Genomic DNA, 21,330 nt, shown 5'->3' on the forward strand with positions numbered 1-21,330 from the left:
CGGTCGAGCGTCGGTCGGTCGCGTTGGCTGACATTTCCTGACAGTGTGTCGGAACATTACCTATATTATCACGATGAACATGCAATATTGCCCGGTCTAATTATTCAATGTGACCTTTTTTAAGTCCAAAATGTTTTACAGCATGTAGGGGAAGGTGGTGGTGTAAGACGGACCAGCTACGGTTTGAGGCCGCACATCTTGCTACACTGCTCTCGTAACTCATATTGTTTATAGTCTCATGAATGCTCAATCCTTCCTGTTTTGATATGTGCAAAGACGGAATTTCAAATTAAATCTAGGTGGGTGATGCTCTTAAAGGGGGACATGTTAAAAACTCTCACAAGAAAAAACGCGGGGTAAGACGGACCACCTAGTAGTGCCTGCTATCCATTCATGTTTGGTACACTTTTAACCTTTACTCTTGTAGGTAAGTAGGAGTAACCAGAGTGGTAAAATAAAATGAGCATTCATTCCATAATAATATATGATGGAAGTGCAACTAAAGGCTAGGAACCTGTGTTGATTGTAGTTTGGCATGAATACATGTCAGTTGAGCACATGCATGCATGGCTCACATGCAACATGGCAACATGACACATGACTCCTTCCTGAAAAAATTAGCTTACTTAAACTTATGTCAATGTTTTGGAGAAATAACTTTTCATATGCAGGGTACAATGGACAACCACAGGGTAAGATGGACCACAGTGGTCCGTCTTGCCCCAAATATTGAATTTGTAATTACCATGACGTATATGTATAGCCCAACATTGCGAAACTTTGCCTGTCCTTAAGTATGACTATAACATTGTTCTTCATAGTAAAGTGCAAATAAAAACTTATCATGCAAGAAAGGCACCGAAATTAAATCGCCCTCTAATATTAGATCCTCTTATATTAGATATTAATCTATATGTATAATATTAATTAATTAATCTATATATATATATATATATATATATATATATATATATATATATATATATATATATATATATATATATATATATATATATATATATATATATATATATATATATATATATATATATATATATATATATATATATATATATATATATATATATATATATATATATATATATATATATATATATATATATATATATATTTGGGAAGCAGGTTCTCTCTGATACATATGTCATTAAACACGACAGCATGTTTGGTGTTATTCAGCTTTTTTGTTTCATTTTCGAGACGTCGGACGGTACTTCTTTCTTCATCGTTCAACGAGAAAAGTAACTCACCAAAAGAAGCAATGGCTGCGATCGAGATTAAAGTTGTCGTAAATCGGTTACTCATTAGGATGTAAATTAAAGTTCGTTCATAATTCGTTCGCTGTTATATTTATCTTAGCTTTCGATCAACATTGATCATCATCAGAGAAATGAATATACACAAATGATGCCGCGCAATATATGTCACAGATGAATAAAATATTAACATTTCTTCAAACATCGTCCTATTTGTATCATGGCACCACTCTTTCGAACACAAATCTACATCCAGCTAAATACACAGGTCTTAACATCGTTACCGTGAATATTTACATTGGGTCGCGCATAACAACAACAAACCATCATAATTCACAGATGACACATCGTTTAAACTTTCACACATTACATCATTTGTCTGTCGAACAGTGGAATGTTTGTCAGAGTTTTCATGTGTGTGTTGATGATGGGTGATGTGTCGCGGATGATGATGGTTTCGGTGATGGCCAGTCGTCGTTTGTCGTTTTGTCGCGCTATTATTGTGGTGTTGTTTGTCAGTAAGTCTCTCGTGAGTCGGGTTCCGTGCTGGTCATGAAGATGTGCCTTGGGTCCTCCGTCTTGTAAGTGCATAGTCAGTCGGCGGCTCAGTGATGTAGTTGTGTGACCAATGTAGTATACGTTGCGGGTTGCACAGTCCCCGGTAGAACACTTAAAACGGTATACTACATTGGTTTCTTGTAGTGGTGTAGTGGTCTGTTGATTGTTACGCATTATGAGTGAGGAGGTCCGTGGTGACTTGTAGTAAATTTTGAAGCGTACGCGGTGCTCAGGATTGACTGGAGTGACGTTTTTTGTGATGATGTCACGCATGGCTTTTTCATCTTTTTTTCCAGGATGGTGTGAGGGTGTTCACAGATGACACAGTTTAAACGATGTGTCATCTGTGAATTATGATGGTTTGTTGTTGTTATGCGCGACCCAATGTAAATATTCACGGTAACGATGTTAAGACCTGTGTATTTAGCTGGATGTAGATTTGTGTTCGAAAGAGTGGTGCCATGATACAAATAGGACGATGTTTGAAGAAATGTTAATATTTTATTCATCTGTGACATATATTGCGCGGCATCATTTGTGTATATTCATTTCTCTGATGATGATCAATGTTGATCGAAAGCTAAGATAAATATAACAGCGAACGAATTATGAACGAACTTTAATTTACATCCTAATGAGTAACCGATTTACGACAACTTTAATCTCGATCGCAGCCATTGCTTCTTTTGGTGAGTTACTTTTCTCGTTGAACGATGAAGAAAGAAGTACCGTCCGACGTCTCGAAAATGAAACAAAAAAGCTGAATAACACCAAACATGCTGTCGTGTTTAATGACATATATATATATATATATATATATATATATATATATATAATATTAATATATCTATATCCTCTAATATTAGATCGGTTCGACAATAAACAACATTTTTCTCAATAGCTCAAAATCCATACGACCTGGCCCCATGAGCCCAAGGTGGCCATTATCGCCGAGGAAAGCAGCAGATAACAGCAGCCATTCAGCCGGGAAGGCTGGTGGTCCGTCTTGCCCCGCTGGGCCGTCTTACCCCACCTTCCTCTACAGAACACATTTAGTTTTTGTAAGAAAAAGAAACTGGTTTAAGATGTATTTTAACCGCTTACTGAGCAGCAGCCAGCACGATTTTATCCAGAATTGGAGGATCAAAAGCATGCGATAGCATGCTTTTGCATCCGGAAATTCCCATTGGTGGGTCGCTGAAAAAAAGTTCGGCTGAACCTGTTTGTCAGTGAGTATGTGAGTGAGTTTGTCCAAGATTTTTTGGACCTGGAGTCTTGCCTGGAGTCAAAATGGGTGGACCGATCGGGACGAAAGTGGGACCGTTTAATTCGTCTCCGGCGAGGTAAACTTTTAGTGCTGGCCTCGGTTCGCTCGGTGCTTCGTGGCACATGCTATTCCGCTTCAAAGTTTCGGTGACACGAATTTTTTTGTCAAGGCTACAGGTCAACCCGAGGTCCGCGGGACACATCGGTAACACCTTGAACCAGTTTCCAGGGGGGTCACCGTCTGCGAGGGGTGCAGGCTGCACGTGCTGGGGTCGGAAAACCGTTTTGACGTGAGGTCCTCTGGCTCAAAGAAATTTTAAGCTATCAACCTCAAAATCGGTTCAATAGTAGTCCCAGGCAAGGCCTCCAAAATAATGCACATTTCATTGGGCTATGGATCCTCCAATTCTGGCCCAAGGCAACGCACGAGCGCTGCCGGCATCTAGTTGATAAATGAACTTGTATCTTGATCTATGACGTGATATAAGGTCAATGTATCGGGAAACGTTATTAGTCCCTGCGATTTCAGACCAGCATGACGTATGGAAAACCTGTGTGTCTCTATTTATGACCTGCTTTTTTGGGAATGCAATCCGATTGGTGTTTGCTCGAATGCAATCACAAATTCTGGAGCTATCGTTGTTTTTTCGTGTGTGTTTTGAGGCTTATAATTGACAATATGCTGACCGATTTCAAACAACATACAAACTGCTGTGACTGAGCGCTGACTATGTGTGGCAATGTTTGCGTTTTAATTTCACACTGGTATGCTTTGCTACGTGGGGTGCTGAATGGTTCCGTCTTTCTGCTCTTCTACAATAAGCCCTCTTTGCTCTGTCGATCGCCTACAAACATTGCACAAACTTCTGGCGAATTTCGAGTCAGTTATGTTTTCTTGCGTTGAATTGTATCGTTTTTCACTCGGTTTGAAGTGTCGCACAATTTCACGGGTCCCCTCCGACCCGTCCATCACCCCAGCAGCGATGTCGGCGACTCGTTCTGTGGGCAAACAGTGTACGGGTGGGCAGCTGGCGGCGGGCCGGGGGCGGCGCCACCTCCCCGGGTTGCGCCGTCAGGCCACACCTGCAGCCGCCAGCGCTGCAGCGTCAGGGGGCGGCCGTCCCTCCGGCGGCGGCATTTCGGCCTGACGTCCGCCGGCGGCGCCGCGTCACCCGCTCAGGGGGAGGGGAGGGGCGACCCGCGGAGGGCGCCCGAGGGGTGTCAGAGGGCGCGGCGACCCGGCCGGCCTGACGGCACATGTCACCCCACACGGGGCGACGTGTTGATTTTATTCGCCCGGTGTCAATCTGCCGGCTGTGTATTGATTGGCTGTTGGCTGCCTACGTGTCGGCCGGCGGCCATGCTTGTTGCGCGGCGCATGCGCGCTGGCGTCGGCGGCTGGAGGCGGAGGGCGCCCTGCCGGTGGAGGCTCCACTCGCCAGCGGGGAGCCGGCAGAGCGCCCCACCGCCGCCGCGCACTCCCCGCCGCCGACAACACCCGACTGCCTGAGGTGAGTCACCGTCCCTCAGCCGAGCTCCGGCTCCAGACCTTCCAGTTCTCCTCCACGGCCCTCAGCATCGGCCCCTGCGGCTCTTCAGGGTATCCCTCGCCCCCAAGCAGGCTGGACGGGGAGCTGACGGGGTCTCTGTCTCTGGTTTCAGATCGCCCGCCTTGAGCGCCACAGCGGCGAGCTCGAAGAGCGCCTGAACACCGCGGACCTCCGGCTGAGCGGCCTGTCCAAGGAGCATCGCCAGGAGCTCGTCACTCGAGAGGTGGGTCTTCGGCGCCCTCTGCCGAAGGATGGGTCTTTGGGCTCACTTTGCCGAGGGAAGGGTTTCGGACGTACCCAACCGAGGGTCAGGTCTTCGGCGCACTCTCCCCGGGGGTGGGTCTGTGGCTTTACCCTACCTAGGGGGTGAGTGTTAGGCGACCCTCCCAAGGGAAAGGTCGATGTGTGGGCCTTGTCCACGCCCTATTGCAATGGTTGATGCGGGCGCCACAGCGTAGGACTCAGATCCTCTCGCTGGTAAGCGCTGCTCTCGTCCCGACAGGTAGTCATCAGCTACCCGTCTCCCATTTCCCTTCTCACCTAGTCCATGAAACACTCATGCCTTGTGTTGCGTCTTTGCTGAATAATCGTCGCTTGCTCGAGGTCAGTCGTCATGTTCGTCTTTGTTCGCTCGAGTATAAAGTCACTCGCTGTTTGTTCCTGATAATGGCGCAGCCATTGTGTGCCGCGTTTTGAACGTTTCACGCTACCTTCCTAGGCGTTACAATTGGGAACGTCGGGCTCCGTGTTGCTGATATTTCTGGGCGGGACTTTACTTTGGTGATCATTGAATATATCCGCCACATGTCCATGTGGAGGAGTAACCTGACCGCCCTGAGGGTATGCAATTGTTGAGATCAAATTAACTCATTGGGTAACTAATTTTGAATATGTCTGTGTGGTGCTTGGTGAGAAACACAACCTCAAAAGTTTGACACTTCACTTTTTCTCGGCGGCCATATGGACTGTCGTTCTGCGATAGTTTATCAACGAAGCCTTCAGATACCTGTCGGGCCGGGTTTTTAGGACAGCTCGTCCCTATCTGGCCGCGGTATCTGATGTTTCTCGGCAGTTTTTGTCCGTCTGCCTTGTCCGCAGTTAATGAACGGTGTATTCTGAATTGGCTTCTGGGGCTCTGCTGCTGTTCTTTCGTAGCATTGACGCTACCGTTGGCGTTTTTATGCTTGCATGTCTGCGCTGATATACTTTAAGATTTTATCCTCTCTTTATCGTTTCTAGCGCTATCCGTTTCTCCATGTTTTGCACAGTTATAGACCGTGCCGTGGTGCTCAGCATCTCGCGTTTTTAATTGAAATCAGACGGTCCTTTCACGGCCGTCTTGTTGTGAGCGGCGCTCACCGTCACGCGGGGAGGTCACTGCGTGCAGTTTCCCTGGATACAAAACAGCACCGACTCGGCCCGCACGGCACGCACACCCACGGATAAGATCCAAGGCTCCCCGGCCGCGAGGCAGCGTCCGTGACGGGAGAGCGGTCTGACACATCGGGAAATACCAGCCACTCAAATCACAGCTGCATCTCCCAGCTCATGCTGAGCATTTCCCGAGTCAATCGCGATATGAGCTCATCCTAAATCAGGCGTCTTTTCTTCGCCGTCGCCCAGCCTCGATCTTTGAGCAGACCGTATCAGAGTCTAAAGTCTAATGAGTTAAAGCCTCAGAGGCTAATAATCTCGAAACTAATCTGTTGCTCACTGCTCCTATACTTCCGGCTACTTTTGACCCTTTGGGAGTTAAATTAATTACTGTCGTGACGTGTGGGCGTCACCTTTCCTGCAGTTTTACGCGCAGTTTTATGTTGTTTATTTCGCGATTTTCCGTTTTCCTAAAGACCAGGTGCCATTTTCAGGTCACTGTCTGTATTGCAGGGCGGCCGATATCACATAGCTGGTGGCATTACTCACGCCGATCCTATCAATGTATTGAGTCGTAAATCATGGCTGCATTACGAGTATGTGTTTTTTTTTTGTCCCCAGGAAATCCATGTTAACCTTAGTCTGTCATGACATTGCATTTTCAGTATCAGAATAAGTTGATTAATTCTTAGAATGTGTTAAAAACAATACTAACTAAGCACTAAATCAGGTTTCCATTTTTACTCGCCGACTCGTGCGTAAAGGCAATAGTCATGCAAGGAAAGGGATACTGGCTTTAGGTGATGGCGTCGCTAAAATTCAAACTACCTACTTCCTTCCGTGTGTTATCAGCCTTCCGAGTGTTTTGTACCCAACACCACGAAGACTTGTGGCGATAAACGTGCACTAAAGCTAAGCCAATACAGGGGCATGGTATAGCATCAAACAGCGTTTGCTGCGGCGAGTCGCAACCACTAAATTATATGAGTATGTCGGCAATGCCAAATTTTCATAGCCACAAACTCTTTTTGTTGGCTCTAGCTACATTGTTCTCATTTCGATTCGATATTGATTTTATTAGCTTGTTGCCATGTTTGGGTTATTGGATTTGCCATTCATGAATTCAACATTGTACATTTTGTCAGAATTTGGTGCCGAGCGGCGAGCGCCATTTTAGATTCAGTTACATCGGATTCAATTAGATCGAATCGTTTTTTCAGTTCTCAATGTTTATTTTGCGAACTATTTAGTGTTCACGTCCCTGGTCACTAAGCTTAAGATATAAATTTGGATATCTGGTTTCCAAATTTTCTTTATTGAGAAAGTTCTATCCGTCAAACTGCGGGTATGTTCGCGGGTACTTTTTCCGGCGCTGTGTCATCAGCCTCACATCTGGTGGGCTGTTTGCCGCGTTTGCGGTGGAGGGGCGGCTGTTTTTGCAGTGAGTGGGGACACAGGTGTGTGACAAACAGCCCGGCGAGCCTCGTGTCACAGCGAGTCGCAGACGTTAGGCGCCGCGTGTCACTCACGTGTCAGTCAGACGGTGTCAGCGAGTGTCAGTCAGACGGTGTCGAACGGTGTCAGAGTCGGTTAGACTCAGCGGTTATTTCGCCAGAGTCTCCCCGAGTTGGGCATCATTAAGTTGCAGTATTTAGCGTTGCTTTGCGTCCAAGCTGCTCTGTCCTGCTTGGTTTTACCTTGCCTTATTGGATGATCATAAGACTTCTTGGCCGCTAAGCATGGAAGTCATTTGTTTGAAAACGGGTCCCATTTGAAATTCGAGATATCTCGAGTTTTTGGTATCACACTGCTCGAGTAATTGTGGCTTGCGCTGTGTGCTATGAGTTCGTCATAAAACTGGTAGATGGATATTTTTAAAAGCAGCTGTAATTTCGGCGCTGTTGTATTTATCCATTACATCAACTCCAGCCCAGTTTCTCTTTGTGTTTTCCTCCACACCGGTTCGCGCTCGGTGTTTGACCGCCGCGCCCCGGTCCGTACAGAGCCGACCCGTACTGACGGGCCGGACCGGCCCGGACCGGACCCGTACCGCCGGGCGGGACCGGGGGCGGAAGTCGGCCCCCACCTGCTAATGGCGGCGGCCGGTGCGCCGCGTTCCGGCCCAAATGCACCTCCTATCTTGGCGATCTGGGCCGATTGTGCAATTGGCGGGGCAGATGTCACGCTCTCGTGGTAGGGCACAATGCCGAGCGGGACGGCGGAGGGCGGACGGCGGCGGTGGGGCTGTGCACTGCCGCTGCACGGCGCGCCGGCGCGGCGCGACGGACATGGCGCGGTACTGGTACAGATATGGTGCGGTACCTTTTGTTGGGACTTTGCTGGATTTCAGCTCCTCCATGAAAATCCGCAGCGGAATGTTGTCAATTTTCATCTCATTGATTGCAGGGAATTCGCCCCGCCTGCTCTCTGGTGCGCTTTTATATCAGTTCAGAGTCCATATTGACGTTGAAGGCAGTTAAATGTATTCTGGAGGGAATTTTCGTGACTCAGAGATAACCTACCAGGACCGGCTCAAGCGTTGCATAAGAAGCTGAATGGGAAACTCCGATCGCAATTGCATAAGACGAACGGTTTTTATTAGATTTGTTGTGCTCCGTGCTCTATCCGTCGGGCGTCGGTTTCGCGTTATAGCTTTTGAAAATTTATTAACAGTCGATGTGTTTAACCCTCGCCCGCACATGCCATTTTCCCATCCTAGAACGCACATGGGGGGGGGGGGGGGTTGCCACCCCCCCGCGCCATTTCGTTCCTGTTGGAGATAGAGCTTAGCAGTAAAGACCAAAAAGATTCTTTGGGAAGAGACGAATCCAATGATACCCAGTTTAACCTTCTCAGGTCAGTCATTGACCTTCCAGGTCAGGTCAAACTAAAAAATGTTGCTGTTTTGGGTCACCGTTGGATATCAAGTGCGCTGCTTATCAAATACCGATGACGATGCTGTTTTCTGGTGCCAAGCCAGCTAGAACCTCTTTGTCACACTATCCGACCAGAATTTTGCTGCTGAGGTCATTTCAGGTCAAGTTAGGTCAAGGTCAATTATATGTGTTTGTATGTCTGTGTGTGTCTGTGTGTATACTGATGTGCACACCGATTGTTTTTGGGTCCATATCACATGAAATCATGATCTGAGAAGCTTTTACCAAAAATGCAGTCAAAAAACTTCACAAAAAGTAAATTCAGCTTGCCTAAAACGCAATTATCTTAGATGACCTAGGTTGACCTTGACCCTGACCTTGACCCCTGTACATCGTCGAACAACATGTTCTATGATAGGTGGGAGGTAATACTGGCAAAAAAGGCCGAAATCAGGGTGTCAAAAGCTCACAAGGCCCATGGCAAACGCAAGATGCTGAGAATTGGCCATTTGGGTCATGACATGACCTGAAAAACAAGGTCATATCTCCGAAACCAAAAATCACAGAAACTTGAAATTTTCAGTGGACGTCAAGAAAGGATAGACGAGCAGCTATACGAAAAATCAGCCTTCTAGCTAAAAAAATGTTGAGTGCAGAGCAGAAAGACTGCCTGGGGGGGGGGGGTGGCAACCACCCCCCCCCCCCTCATGTGCGGGCGAGGGTTAACACATATCTTTTCATGTATCCATTGAATTCTACCGTAATGAAATGCATCGCTTGTGTTATTAGTCGATGAGTTCACAGAACGCCCTGAAGGCGCGAACACCAAAAGGTGCGAACTTTGACGCCCTTAAACCAACTACTCTTCTCAGTCGTGGGAAACTGGAACCTGACGCTCGGAACATTCCTAGTCTGCTTACCTGAGATGTTTGAAGAGTGAATTCAGATAGGGTAAATATTCTTTCGATATTTTTGTTTGACATCACAAACTGGCAGCAGCTCCGGTCCGACGTTCCGATGTAACATAACCGGTCGGGGTACACCCAGCACCTCCCGTCGCCGGTCAGCGCTGGGTGGGGCTCAGCTCTGCTCAGCGGGCTCAGCTGGGGTACCGGCTAGGCTGGGCCGAAATATACGAGTAGACCCGGGTACGGACCGGGCCGGTCCGGGAATCGCCCTGGTATGGCCCGGAGTACGCCAGGGTACGGGCCGGAATACGCCCGGGTACGGGCTGGAGTACGTCCGGGTACGGGCCGGAATACGCCCGGGTACGGGCCGTAATACGCCCGGGTACGGGCCGGAATACGCCCGGGTACGGGCCCGAGTACGCCCGGGTACGGGCCGGAATACGCCCGGTTACGGGCCTGAATACGCCCGGGTATGTATGTACGGGCCGGAAAACGCCCGGTTACGGGCCGGAATACGCCCGGGTATGTACGAGCCGGAATACGCCCGGGTACGGGCCGGGCCGGGCGGTGTCTGTGAGCCGGGCTCTGCGCGGCCCGCTCGGATTAGAGCAGAACTCGTTTGCGGGATTTGGTCAGCGCTCTGTAACTCAGCACGGACCGCGCCGCGCCGCGCCACGCCGCACGGCGGCCATTCTGGAGGAAAGGCGGCGTGTGTGACGTCTGCGGGCCGCGCCCTGCCGGGGTTCAGCAGCGGTCGGCGGGTGGCAGTTCTTTGTCGGAGCCCGGTGTACGGCTCCCTGGTGCGTACTGCAGGGAAGCCGGTATAGCGGGGTGAATGTCCGAGCTGCGCGGGCCGACCTAGGAATTGAATCCGTTCTCCAAAATGATGCGTTTTTTCTATGTGCGGATAATCGTGGATAGGCATTAGGTATAGCTAATTACTAGAAGCCGTATTGGTGCTCTGCAGTAAGGGAAGTACGAGTCTACAGAACTGAAGTCGCCACGCTTGAAAGCTTCGTAATACAATGATTCACTCCGATGGTAAAAATGTACCTGTCACATAAGACGTAGCAAGCGATTATCTTTGTCAACTACGTGATATCATTCTTCAAGGGAACACGAGCACATGCGAAGTTTTTCCTGCATTATGAAACAAATGGTAGCTGTTTGAGTGTGCAGTGTGCAGCGTCTCTAAGCATTGCCGTCCCGACTGGGAGCGACTGTAAGATGATGGAGCCCTGCCGCCCCCCGTTTGGGAGGCTATTGAGCCTTGTGCGCCCCGCCGGCCGGCTCCGTTCCCGACTCCGTCACCTCACCTACCGCACCTGCGCCGTTCCGCCGCCGCTGCCGCCGCCCCGCGGCCAGATAACGCTATCTTGTATGCCTTGGCCTGAGTCAATAGAGAGTATTTGCCATTCGCATGAGCCAATATTTAGGGTGGGCGAAAGCCGCGGCGGGCCGGTGCGGCGCCGGCCGGCCCGTGTACTGTGGCGAAACACAGGATGTGCCGCCCTCGACCGGCCGTGGACCGGCCCTCCGGTGTACCCGGGGCCTGATTTTCCGGTGTACCCGGAGTACCCGTACTCCAGGGTATCCCGGTTACCGTCTCTCGGTGTACTCGGAGTACCCGTTCTGCGGTGTACCCTGGTACCGACCCATGGTGTACTCCATACGGGAGCTGGCTCTCCGGTGTACAGGTTACAGAGACCGCAGTTTCACATTTAGTCGTTGACGTGATCCTCGCCGGCACTCGCTACATGCCAGACGGGCTCTGCAAATATCATGCATCCCATCAGCGTCCGTTGAGACTTGATGCTTATCATCTTAGCACATAGTGTGCAGTCTAAGACATTTACAGTCCGCCAAAGCCCTGCCTTGATACGCCGAGTCTCGCAGGAACAACCTGCCGTTATCCAACATCGCGTTCAAAATGAACACCGAACAATGGAGAACGCCTCAGGAAACCGTTCCAGTGACTGCTCTCTCTGTTCTCAGCCGGTATGGTTATCTTCTGGATGGTGTAGGATTGTGTAATCGCCCTCAGCCTCTCCGGTACAAGTCGGTTAGCGTTTGTCGAGAGGACTGCCGCCATTCCCGCGCGACGGCACCGCCTCCGGCCGCAGATTTTCCGACCCGAGTGCCCCGCCTTGCCGCCTGAATAACCGGCCTGTCGGACTAAATGTTCGACAACAGCTGCGTTGCAGACTTTGTTTCAGTCCTGCTTTACGTCTGCTTGTTCCGAAGTTTGCGATTTAGCCAGATATTTATCCAACCGTGAGATGTGGGCGACAGTAGCTAGTTTGTGGCATTAAACAGGCGTACTTCTATTCCATTTTATCTCAGCTTGCGTAGCATGACATCATTATCCGCCTTGATTCCATTCAGCATTGAATAATCAGTAGGTGGATGCAGTCTGCCACACACACACTGAAGTCTGAACTCTTACGTCATGGTTGAGCTCGCAACACAGCTCTCCGCCGCGTCTGAGCGTCCTATTCCCTTCGATTGCAGAAGGAGCTCCTGAGCCTCAGGAACCAGCTGCGCGATGCCCAGGATCGGCTGGAGTCGGGCAGCGGCGGCCATGACGAGACGGAGACGGAGACGGAGACGGAGACGACCTCCGGCTCCGACCTAGACGACCTGCTGGCCGCACAGAGACGCATCAACCAGCTGACGGCGCGCTGCGACCAGCTGAGCAGAGAACGCAGCCAGCTGGTCAAACAGGTGAGTCCAACGCAGCCAACTAATCATAGTGATCTAACGCAGCCAGCTGATCAAACTGGGGGGTCCAACGCAGGCAGCTGATCAAACTGGGGGGCCAACGCAGCCAACTGATCAAACTGGTGGGTCCAACGCAGTTAAGTGCTCAAGAGGTGGGTCCAACGCAGTCTTTGTTGTCCAGGAAGGGGACCGGCTGACGTTGGTTGGGTTGCCGGATCACCTGGAGCGCTGCTTTCGATCTTGGCTGTAAGACAGGCCCGGTGTGCCCGGTGGGGTCGGCCGGCGGCCCCATAGGGGCGCCCGCTGCCCTGGGAGGCTGCGGGGCACTGACCCCGGGGGGGGGGGGGGCACCTGCTACTGCAGTCGCTACTGGTGCGGGCGAACCGCCGAAACGACCGGGCCCGCAGCCGCCTCCCTCCCAAACAGGAAAAGGTGGTACCTAATGCAACCCGTTCCTAAATTGCGTCCAGCCGCGGCGGCGTTTTCTAATCACCTGTCAGGCCGCTCACGCTTGCGCTGGGCAAAGTAAGCGGTTGTTAGGAAATATCCTCAAAGGTTTCCTTTTTTGCATGCTTCCTGCGTTCCAGCTGGAAATGCATGCCTGTTGGGCCTTTGTGTTCATTTGTGTGCGGGTCGCTGATCTGGGTAAGTAGTTGCTGCTGTTGGCTGTGCAGTATCCGCCGTCCGCGGTCGGTGCTCTGCCGTTCGCCGTTTGCTGTTCGCCGCTCCCTGCCCAGTGCCCACTGTCTGCCGGCGCTGTAAGGACGGGCTAGCGTCGGCACTGTGGCCGCTGCCGGGTCCGCTGTCTGGCGGGGCCAGTTTTTGGCCGGTCGCACCGACAGACGGACGGAGGAGCCCGGTTTTTGGACGCGCACGGCGCACGGACAGCGGTCGTTAGCCGGCCAGGGCGCTGCCCTTCCGGCAGATAGAGACTGGTCACCGGTCACCGGCTACTAGTCACCGGAACTGGTCAATGGTCAGCGGTCACTGCGAACTGTCTTGCCCCTTCAGCGTGCACGGTTCCATCGCACCACCGAGGAGGCTGAGGGTCAGGACTCAGGAGGTCCCGCCGGGACACAGACTCAGACATGTTCGGCAGTGTCCGCGACAGCTCGCCGACAGCCGCGCCTGTCGCCGCCGCCGCCGTCGGCCGGTCAGCGCAGTAAAAACCCGCTGGCCTTCCGTTTGGAACGGCTGCATCCTGGGACGCCAGTACGACGGGCGGCGTGGAATCGCCGCGGTCCGGTCGGCCAGTCGGAATTCCTGGCCCCTCCCCGAGGAACCTGATCTTGGACCGCAACTGATCGCTCTCCGCTCCCTCGACCCCGACTGAGCTCAGCCACGGTACTGGCCGCCGCGCCAGTCTTTCGGTCCCGGTCCTCTGCCGGGCCGATATACCTACTCCACCCCAGCTGTGGGGCGCAGCACTGTGGGGTACTGGACGCCTCCCCTCCCAGCGGTGGCCCCAGTTGACCCCGGCTGACCTGAACTCGGTCCGTGTCGGCTGGACAGAACTGTAACAAAAACACGGCCACATAATACCGACCAGTCGCTGCCGCCGCCACCGACTCCCAAAGGCCACTCACTCGGCGCAAACCTTCACGCCTCGCGCTGTGGTGCGGAGCTATTTTTACATCAATCAATGGTCAGTTATGACGCCGAACTTGAGCTGGGCACTTTTGTTTTGTTCGGTTCCTGCTTTGAGAGTCCTGAGAGGCTAATTCGCTCAGCACGAACGCCATTTCTTCCCAGCGATAATCACCTCGCGCTCTGTACTGGTCGGCGGATTAGAAGTTAGAGGAATATCCCGGCTGGCCTGGACGGTGGTGGGGTGCCGATCTGGGGACTGGTGCGCGACCGGCCTCCCTCTGGACATGGGAGGGTGGCTATTCGCCCTGACTGGGCTGTGCTGCCCTCCAAAACACTCGGGCACTCGGTCTGTCCCGCCCTCCAGGGATGACACGGTCACTCCTCCGGGGGTGACCGGTCAGCTCCGTCGCTACCCCGGGCCACCCTGCCCGCCGTCCGCCGGTCCACATATGCAGGGTCATGCCGCCCGTGTGCCGTGCATGTATTGTATGACGGCAAGGAGGGAGGGAGGGAGAGGACTGACGGCCGCCCTGGCGCCCCTCGCGCCGCCCTCGGTAAATAATGCCGCCGCACACCTGGCTCCGAGACCGGGCGGTGGCGGTGGCGAGTCTGACCGCACGGACCGAGAGCGAGAGGCGCCGCCGCCGCCGCGGTCAGGACAGTGGGCGAATCGTCCTGCTGTATCGCTGTTCCGCCGCAACAGGAGCGGCCGCGGCGGCGCGCCGATGAGGTGACCCGTCCGGCCGCTGCGCGGTCACTGTATTTGTTCCGAGTCGGGGTCCACTGACCGCAGCGGGGCCGAACGGGAAACCCCCGAGTCAACCCCGACCACCTCGTTAGAGTGTGGTGCGCTACTGTAGACGCCCTGCGTGATAATGCATTCGGTCATTGCCTTAGTTATCCCTAACTGTGAATGGCGATGATTCGTTCTCTGGCGACCTGCGACCGAGGCCATCCTGAGCGGTCACTGTGTGTCATTTGACTGGTCAATATTCATTAAATGACCTGTATCGTAACTGCTCCTCTCTCAACTTTTAAGCTCTGATCGACGAGCGTTTGACATAACGGACAAGTTGCTATATAAATCAAAACTATCAGTAGTAATTCAAGTATGTTACCAAATGGTGACGGCTGTAGGCATTTTATGTGTCATCACTCTCCGAAGAAAAGCAGCTCTAGACGTCTACCTGCGTCTGTTTGGGGCCGCCCCGACCGTATAGGGTAAACGGTAATGACTGGCGCCCCTTTGTTAAAATCTGCTGTGATATATTTGGGGCTTGATTTATAAATATAGGTAAAAAATATACGTATAGCACTAGGCTGTCTCACCAGTCTATATTTCAAACATTTCTGCACTCGCTGCAGTGCTGCCTCAAACACACACCGCGGGACTGGCGTCTGACGATTTGACGGATGTGACGCATGGACAGAGTATGACGGGGAGGTCTGACTTCAGTCCGTGACGACGTGGCCGGGACGTGACGTTACTCTCTGACAGTGACGTGACGTCGGCCTGACAGCCATACCAGTACGTGGCGGCCTGTGACGGCCAGGCCAGGACGTGACGCCGTTCCGTCACAGGACGTGACGTGCTCCTCGGGCCGTTTCGACACCGTCGCGGTGGCGTGTTTTCGGCAAACATTTGCCGTCGCCGGCCGCCGGACGCCGTTGGGACCGGGACGGCGGGCGGCGGACGGTGCTGTGCACACCTGGGGCCGCCGGCAGCCAGGGGCGGGAGGCGGGCGGGCCGCCGTCGCCACAGCGCCGATAGGGCACGCCCGGTGCCGGCGCCGGTCCGCCGAGCCGGGACCTCAGGCGGGGCGTGGGTGGCAGACTATCGGACTGGCTGCGAACCGGGCGGCGCCGGCAGGCAGTGGGCTCGGTCAGACCAGAGTGGGTCGGACCTCTGCTGTATCTGGCGACGACTGGGTGAGTGGCCAAACCGTTACGGTTGCACTTGTAGGACGGCTTTTACTGCACAATGCACTGTATCTTGCCATAACATATGTTTTGTATTTCTCAAGTGTCGTAGTACGGCGTATTACTTTTCAGTAACCCTCGACCTTTCTATCTGCCTCAAGTGCCTGCTCAACAAGTCTATTGATCGATTCTCAAGTGGGACTGAGAAATTGATAGGCCATTCTTACATAATGGCATATCATCAGGGCATCGCTGGCATTCCGTGACTTGATCCGATTCATAGATGGACCGCCGGCCGGCTGGCTGGCTCTCCGCCTCTGACGCCACCAATGTGGAATGTTCAGTCCGGCGTGGTGCCCCGGCAGTCGGTCGGTGACGCAGTATCCCACCCCTGTGTCTCTGCGCCGCTGCACGTTCTGTGGTGCCGTGCACCGGCCGCGGCCGGCAGGGGCGTGCTGCCGGCGCGCCCTGTTTTCCCGTGTCGGTCTCAGTTTCCGCGGCCGGCGGACGCCGGGTGGGGTCGAACGCTGCTCAGAGTATCCTTATAGGGCACACAGCACATAACTCCATCCAGCACGGTGAAACGGGGTGGAATTTACCCTGCAATTGTGAAGCCATAGACCTCAGTATACCGTGGCACACCGCGATCCGTGGTAGAGCCGATCGCTTTCGATTCAAACCTGTACGCGGTGAACCCGCACCACGGCGCGGCTGCAGACTGTTCCACACTGTAATAGCCGCTATGGCTGGTTTTTGCCGGCTCTATGGCGCTCCCGTTTGCTGGTCCCTGTGACCCGTTGGCGGAGTGCCTGCAGTCTGGAGTCCAGAGGCCGGAGTCCGGAGTCCGGAGCCCGGACTCCGTGGGAGCAGTCCGAGTCCGGGCGAACAATGGCGCGGCGCCGTATTTCGCGTCACGTCTGATCGGCCGGTGCGCGGCTCACGTCACGTCTGATTGGCTGGTTGGCGGCGTACGTGACGGCCGAACGGTCGTCATTATCCCGTCACGGCGCTGCCACAGACGGAAAGGAAAAACGCCGCCACCGCCGCACCGCAGCGGCACGCGCTTCCTGGGGGACTCGGAACGGTGCGACCTCAGGGCGGTGCAGCTCAGAGTCTCTGGGCCTGAAACATGTAAGGACCTTTTAAACGAAAATCAAATTGCTAAACCCTAAATTAAAGGGACTATCCCACCTTTAACATGGGGTTTGAGTTGAGATAGCCAAGTTTGCGGCGAGGTTCAGAAACCACTATCTATCTAGGTTGCAACCCCCGCGGCCTCTTGGTGTTGAAGAAATTCGTTCCCTTCATTTGAAAATGGGCCTTGTGCAAGGCCCTATCTTCAACATGGAGCGACCGTTAGTTGACGTCACCTCGTTTAGTCATTCTGATTTAAATGGGTTTGTTCGTTGAAAAATCGCTTAAAACTTGGTCTGAACTTTGTTGTGGTGCCTACAGAGTAAAAAGAATCAGCTTTATGACAGTAATGTGGCCTGTGGAAGGAGGTAATTTTCGGCTGTGACGTCACATATTTGAAAGTTTGTGTTTGGAATATGGGAAGCCTAAGATGTTTAATGAAAAATAAATGCCAGAACCGTGTTCCTGGTTATCCAATTTATAAAGTCGGGCACAATTTAACTGGTTTTAACAACATTTTAGAAGGTGGGATAGTCCCTTTAACCAACTTCCTGCAAGGTTTTTTTTGAAATTGGAATCGTTCATTGGCAGTCAAACAACTAAAAGCTGCTGATTTGCTTATGTGACCATTGACCAGGTGCTGCGAGCGTTTTTGAAGACCATGTCCGTCACTGACCTGCCCCAGACCGCTGGCCGGTCTGTTCCCCCGCGGCCCGCAGTAAAGCCGGACGGTAGGTATATACGGTGAGGGTGCCGACTGCCGACCGGTCTGCCGGCTCGGGTGTCCCGCCCGTCCGGTGTCGGTGTCAGGGGCGGGGTACGGGGGACGGGGTACGGGGCGGGCTGTGTCGGCTGCGGTAACTGCACCTTGTGGAGTGCGGAGTGCCTCCGCCGCGGACTGTGCAGGAGCCGGCCTCCGCTGCGGAATTATCCGCCGAGTGCAGCGCTGACCGCCGCGGCAGGTATGCGGCCCTGACCCGTCCGGTGCTGTGTGTGACCGGGCCGCCGCTGCACCGCTCTCTGTGTGTACTGCACACGGCGCTCCCCGGCTCCCCGACAATCCGCTGACAGCCGCGCCCCTCGCCCTCTGTTGCAGCTGGAGCCGGACGAGCGGCATGGTACCGCCGAGCACACCCGGTCGCTGGAGGAACGGATACAGGTCAGTTTCGGGTGAGGGCAGGGACGGGGACGGGTCAGTGTGACGAGGGTAGGGATGGGGTCGGGTCAGCGGTGGTGATAACAGTTGACTGGTTTGCCGACAAATATATGCTTACTACTTAGGCCTTAGAAGGCGGCATGTGCTCACACTGGCATTTGCGCAACGTTTCTGGTGACACATCAAATCTGTTTGTGCATTTGCTAACACTTGTTTCGTGTGTTAGCAAGCTTCTCTGCCGTTTTGCGGTTTCAGGCTAAGCTGCATTTTTACGTTTGGTATATCCGTGGGATAGGTATGTTCTTACAACATTAACCTGTCTTATCTAAGTTCAGTAATTTGAATCCGTCTCAAGCGCTGCTCGCTGCGCTGAGTGCGAGTTTTTTTTTTCGTATAGCGCCGCTTGGGTCGTGAGAACTGAGTCCGCAGCAGAATGCACTATCAGTTTTACAATCCTGTGAGCCTGCGTCGGAGGCTGGGTCGGTGGACGGCCGCCGTACTTTGGACGGCGCGCCGCCGCAGCGGCCGACTGACCGGCCGGGAGGGGCGGGATGGCGGAGTCTGGTCAGACGGGGTGCTGAACTGTTGACTGGTTACAGAAGTGCTGGGGCGTTGAGGGGCGGGACAGGTGTCGAGATGATGACTGGCCAAGTGGGTGCCGTGGGCGCCAGGTCGAGTGGCTGTCTTCCCATGTCCCAGGATCCCCTGTTCACGTTCAAACCACCAGACAGCAACCCATTGGTCTGCCACCCGTGTCAGGGCTCGTCACAAGGGGCGCTGCCGTCCGTCTCCGGCCAGTGTCGGACCTGTCCATCTCTCCGAGCTGAGTCACCCTGTGGTTCCACCTCGCGTCGTCTGGTAGTCGCACCCAGCCCCACTCCGTCCGCCGGTCCCACCCAGCCCTGCTCGGTCGGCCCGGGCCGGTGGCGGCGCCCCGGTCACGGCTCGGTCACGCCCCGACCGGGCCGGCTGCCGGCTACATCACGTCTCTATGCGGGGGCACGGCCGGCGCACGGCCACGGCGCACGGCCGGCCGCCGGGGCGTGCTCGGCTGCGCCATGGACTCGTTCACCGCCCTCCGAGCTACGTGACCAGTCAACAGGTTCCTGCGCGACGGAAATGGAAGGGCAGCGGCGGCCGTGCAGAATGTAAATCGTATGGAGATGCGCTCCTTGGGACATTCGTAACGGGCCGTGGGCGTACTCGAACGTTCAGTGAACCTGCTTACGCACGGTTCTCGTGAGTGGGGCCCGGGAGGGAGGCCGCCACGACTCCAGGTGACGGCCGCCGCTGTGCAGACGGAGGCTGGCCGTTTGGGCTGTCTGGACTCGGCCTGCCGTCGGGCCGCGGTGACTGGCCGCTGCCGGCCGGGCGGGCGGCTCCGACGGCAGACCGGTCTGGCCGGTCAGCAGCGGCGTCCGAGAGCCGCAGGATCCCCGCGCCAAAGATAGCGCCACTCCAAATAACGGGGGGCGGCCGCCGGCGTCCGGGGAAATTCCGGCTCGGTCTCGGCGCGCGGTACGGACCCGGCGCCGTTCGGACGCCGCTCACCGCGTACCGATAATCCGTCCCGAACGGAGAACTGAGGAGGCCCTAGCTTCTGGTGAAGATGCTGAGCCTCTTCCTTTCCAAGTGCCGTGGCGTTCTTTGGTTAATTCCGAACCCGTGTTCTCCATCAGCCCCCATTACCGGGATATTCCATTCCCAATGCACCGAAGTACGTTTTTCTCCCCTGACGCAGCTCACGGTAGGGGCGTGTGTTTCCGACCCCCGTTTCTCGGAGTGGCTGGGCAGGCGGTCCGGCCGCTGCCACCGCCAGTCACGCGATGCCAGCCAAGATCCGTCCCAGGCTGGTTCGGCCTGACGCCGGCCTTATCCCATGCAACGTCTAGCACGGAGTCGCCTCGGCGTCGCTCGCCAGCGGACCCGGGTACGGAGGCGGTCCTGGCCGGCGTCCTCGGGCGCGCGCCAGCTCAGTCCGGCGTCTGTGTGGGGCGTCCTGCGCGGCGCCGCTCCGCCGGCCGGCCACCTCCGGCGTGCTGGCCGGCCACCTCCGGCGTGCTGGCCGGGCGCGCCGCGGCACCACACGCCCGGCCGGCGCGCCAACTGGCGCTTTTGGCCGGCCAACCAGACCGACCGGTTTGCTGCAAAAATCGCCAGAAATTGCGGTGAATTGAAGGTCTCGCCGCTCGCGACTGGACGCCGCCGCCGACTGGCTTTTTCCTCGTAGAACAGAGGGCAAAGCACGCCGGCCACAGCGGCGGCGGCGCGGAGGCAGGGGCAGAATCGGCGATCGGTGGCGCGCCGATAGGTGCTGCTGCTGGAACACCGTAAGGTGCAGGGTACCGGCCAGGCAGGATCAGGTGCCGTTCTGGGGTGGACGCGGCGACACGCTGTTCGCTGGGGGACGCTATTGGACCGTCGGGCCGCCGCTGTCGCTCCTGCCGCCGCATCGAGCGGGGCTTTCCGTGTGCACGCGGCCCGGGCGCCGCCATGTGACTGGGGTCGGTACTTGGCACTGGACGGCCGAACAACGACTCTGCAAGGCACTAGGGAGACATATCAATACAAAATTTGCAAAATAATATAGGTACTTTTTTCAATGTAGCCTTGCTATGCCACTAAGAGGATCATGTTCCACTGGAGAGGACTTCCACCGGGCCGAGGGATCGCCTGATGTCGCCGTTCTCGACTTTGTCCGCTGCTCGACTGGTGAAGGCTAGGGTGGCCCCCGCGGGCTGGCCGGACGGACCACGGACCGGGACATGCATGGATGCGGCGGTGCCGAGGGTCGCCTGACGTCCGCCACCTGTACCGGCGGCCGCTGAACGGGTCCTCGCTGCGGCGGGGGGGGGACAATGCCACGTGTCAGCGGCCGGGTGCCACGTGTCACGTGAGGGCGGGACCGGCCGCGTGGGGCCGCCGCCCGCCGACACAGCCGGCGTGACGATGCAGACAGACAAAATGGCCGGCATTGTTTTATTGTGCCATTATCAGGAGCCA

The 21,330-nt window shown here is 54.5% G+C and overlaps 1 protein-coding gene across 1 annotated transcript in view; it reads left to right on the forward strand.

Moving 5' to 3' along the window:
• LOC122382549 (thyroid receptor-interacting protein 11-like) overlaps window positions 1-21,330 on the forward strand; it is a 43,930-nt gene that overhangs the window by 10,027 nt on the left and 12,573 nt on the right. The window contains exons 3-5 of the mRNA XM_043368039.1: window positions 4,761-4,871; window positions 12,318-12,530; window positions 18,268-18,330. Coding sequence (XP_043223974.1) covers window positions 4,761-4,871; window positions 12,318-12,530; window positions 18,268-18,330 — 387 coding nt within the window. The remainder of the gene's footprint in view (window positions 1-4,760; window positions 4,872-12,317; window positions 12,531-18,267; window positions 18,331-21,330) is intronic.

This window comes from Amphibalanus amphitrite, unplaced genomic scaffold (genome assembly GCF_019059575.1).
Source record: "Amphibalanus amphitrite isolate SeventyFive unplaced genomic scaffold, NRLGWU_Aamphi_draft 000142F_arrow, whole genome shotgun sequence".
In the NCBI taxonomy this organism is placed as follows: Eukaryota; Metazoa; Arthropoda; class Thecostraca; order Balanomorpha; family Balanidae; genus Amphibalanus; species Amphibalanus amphitrite.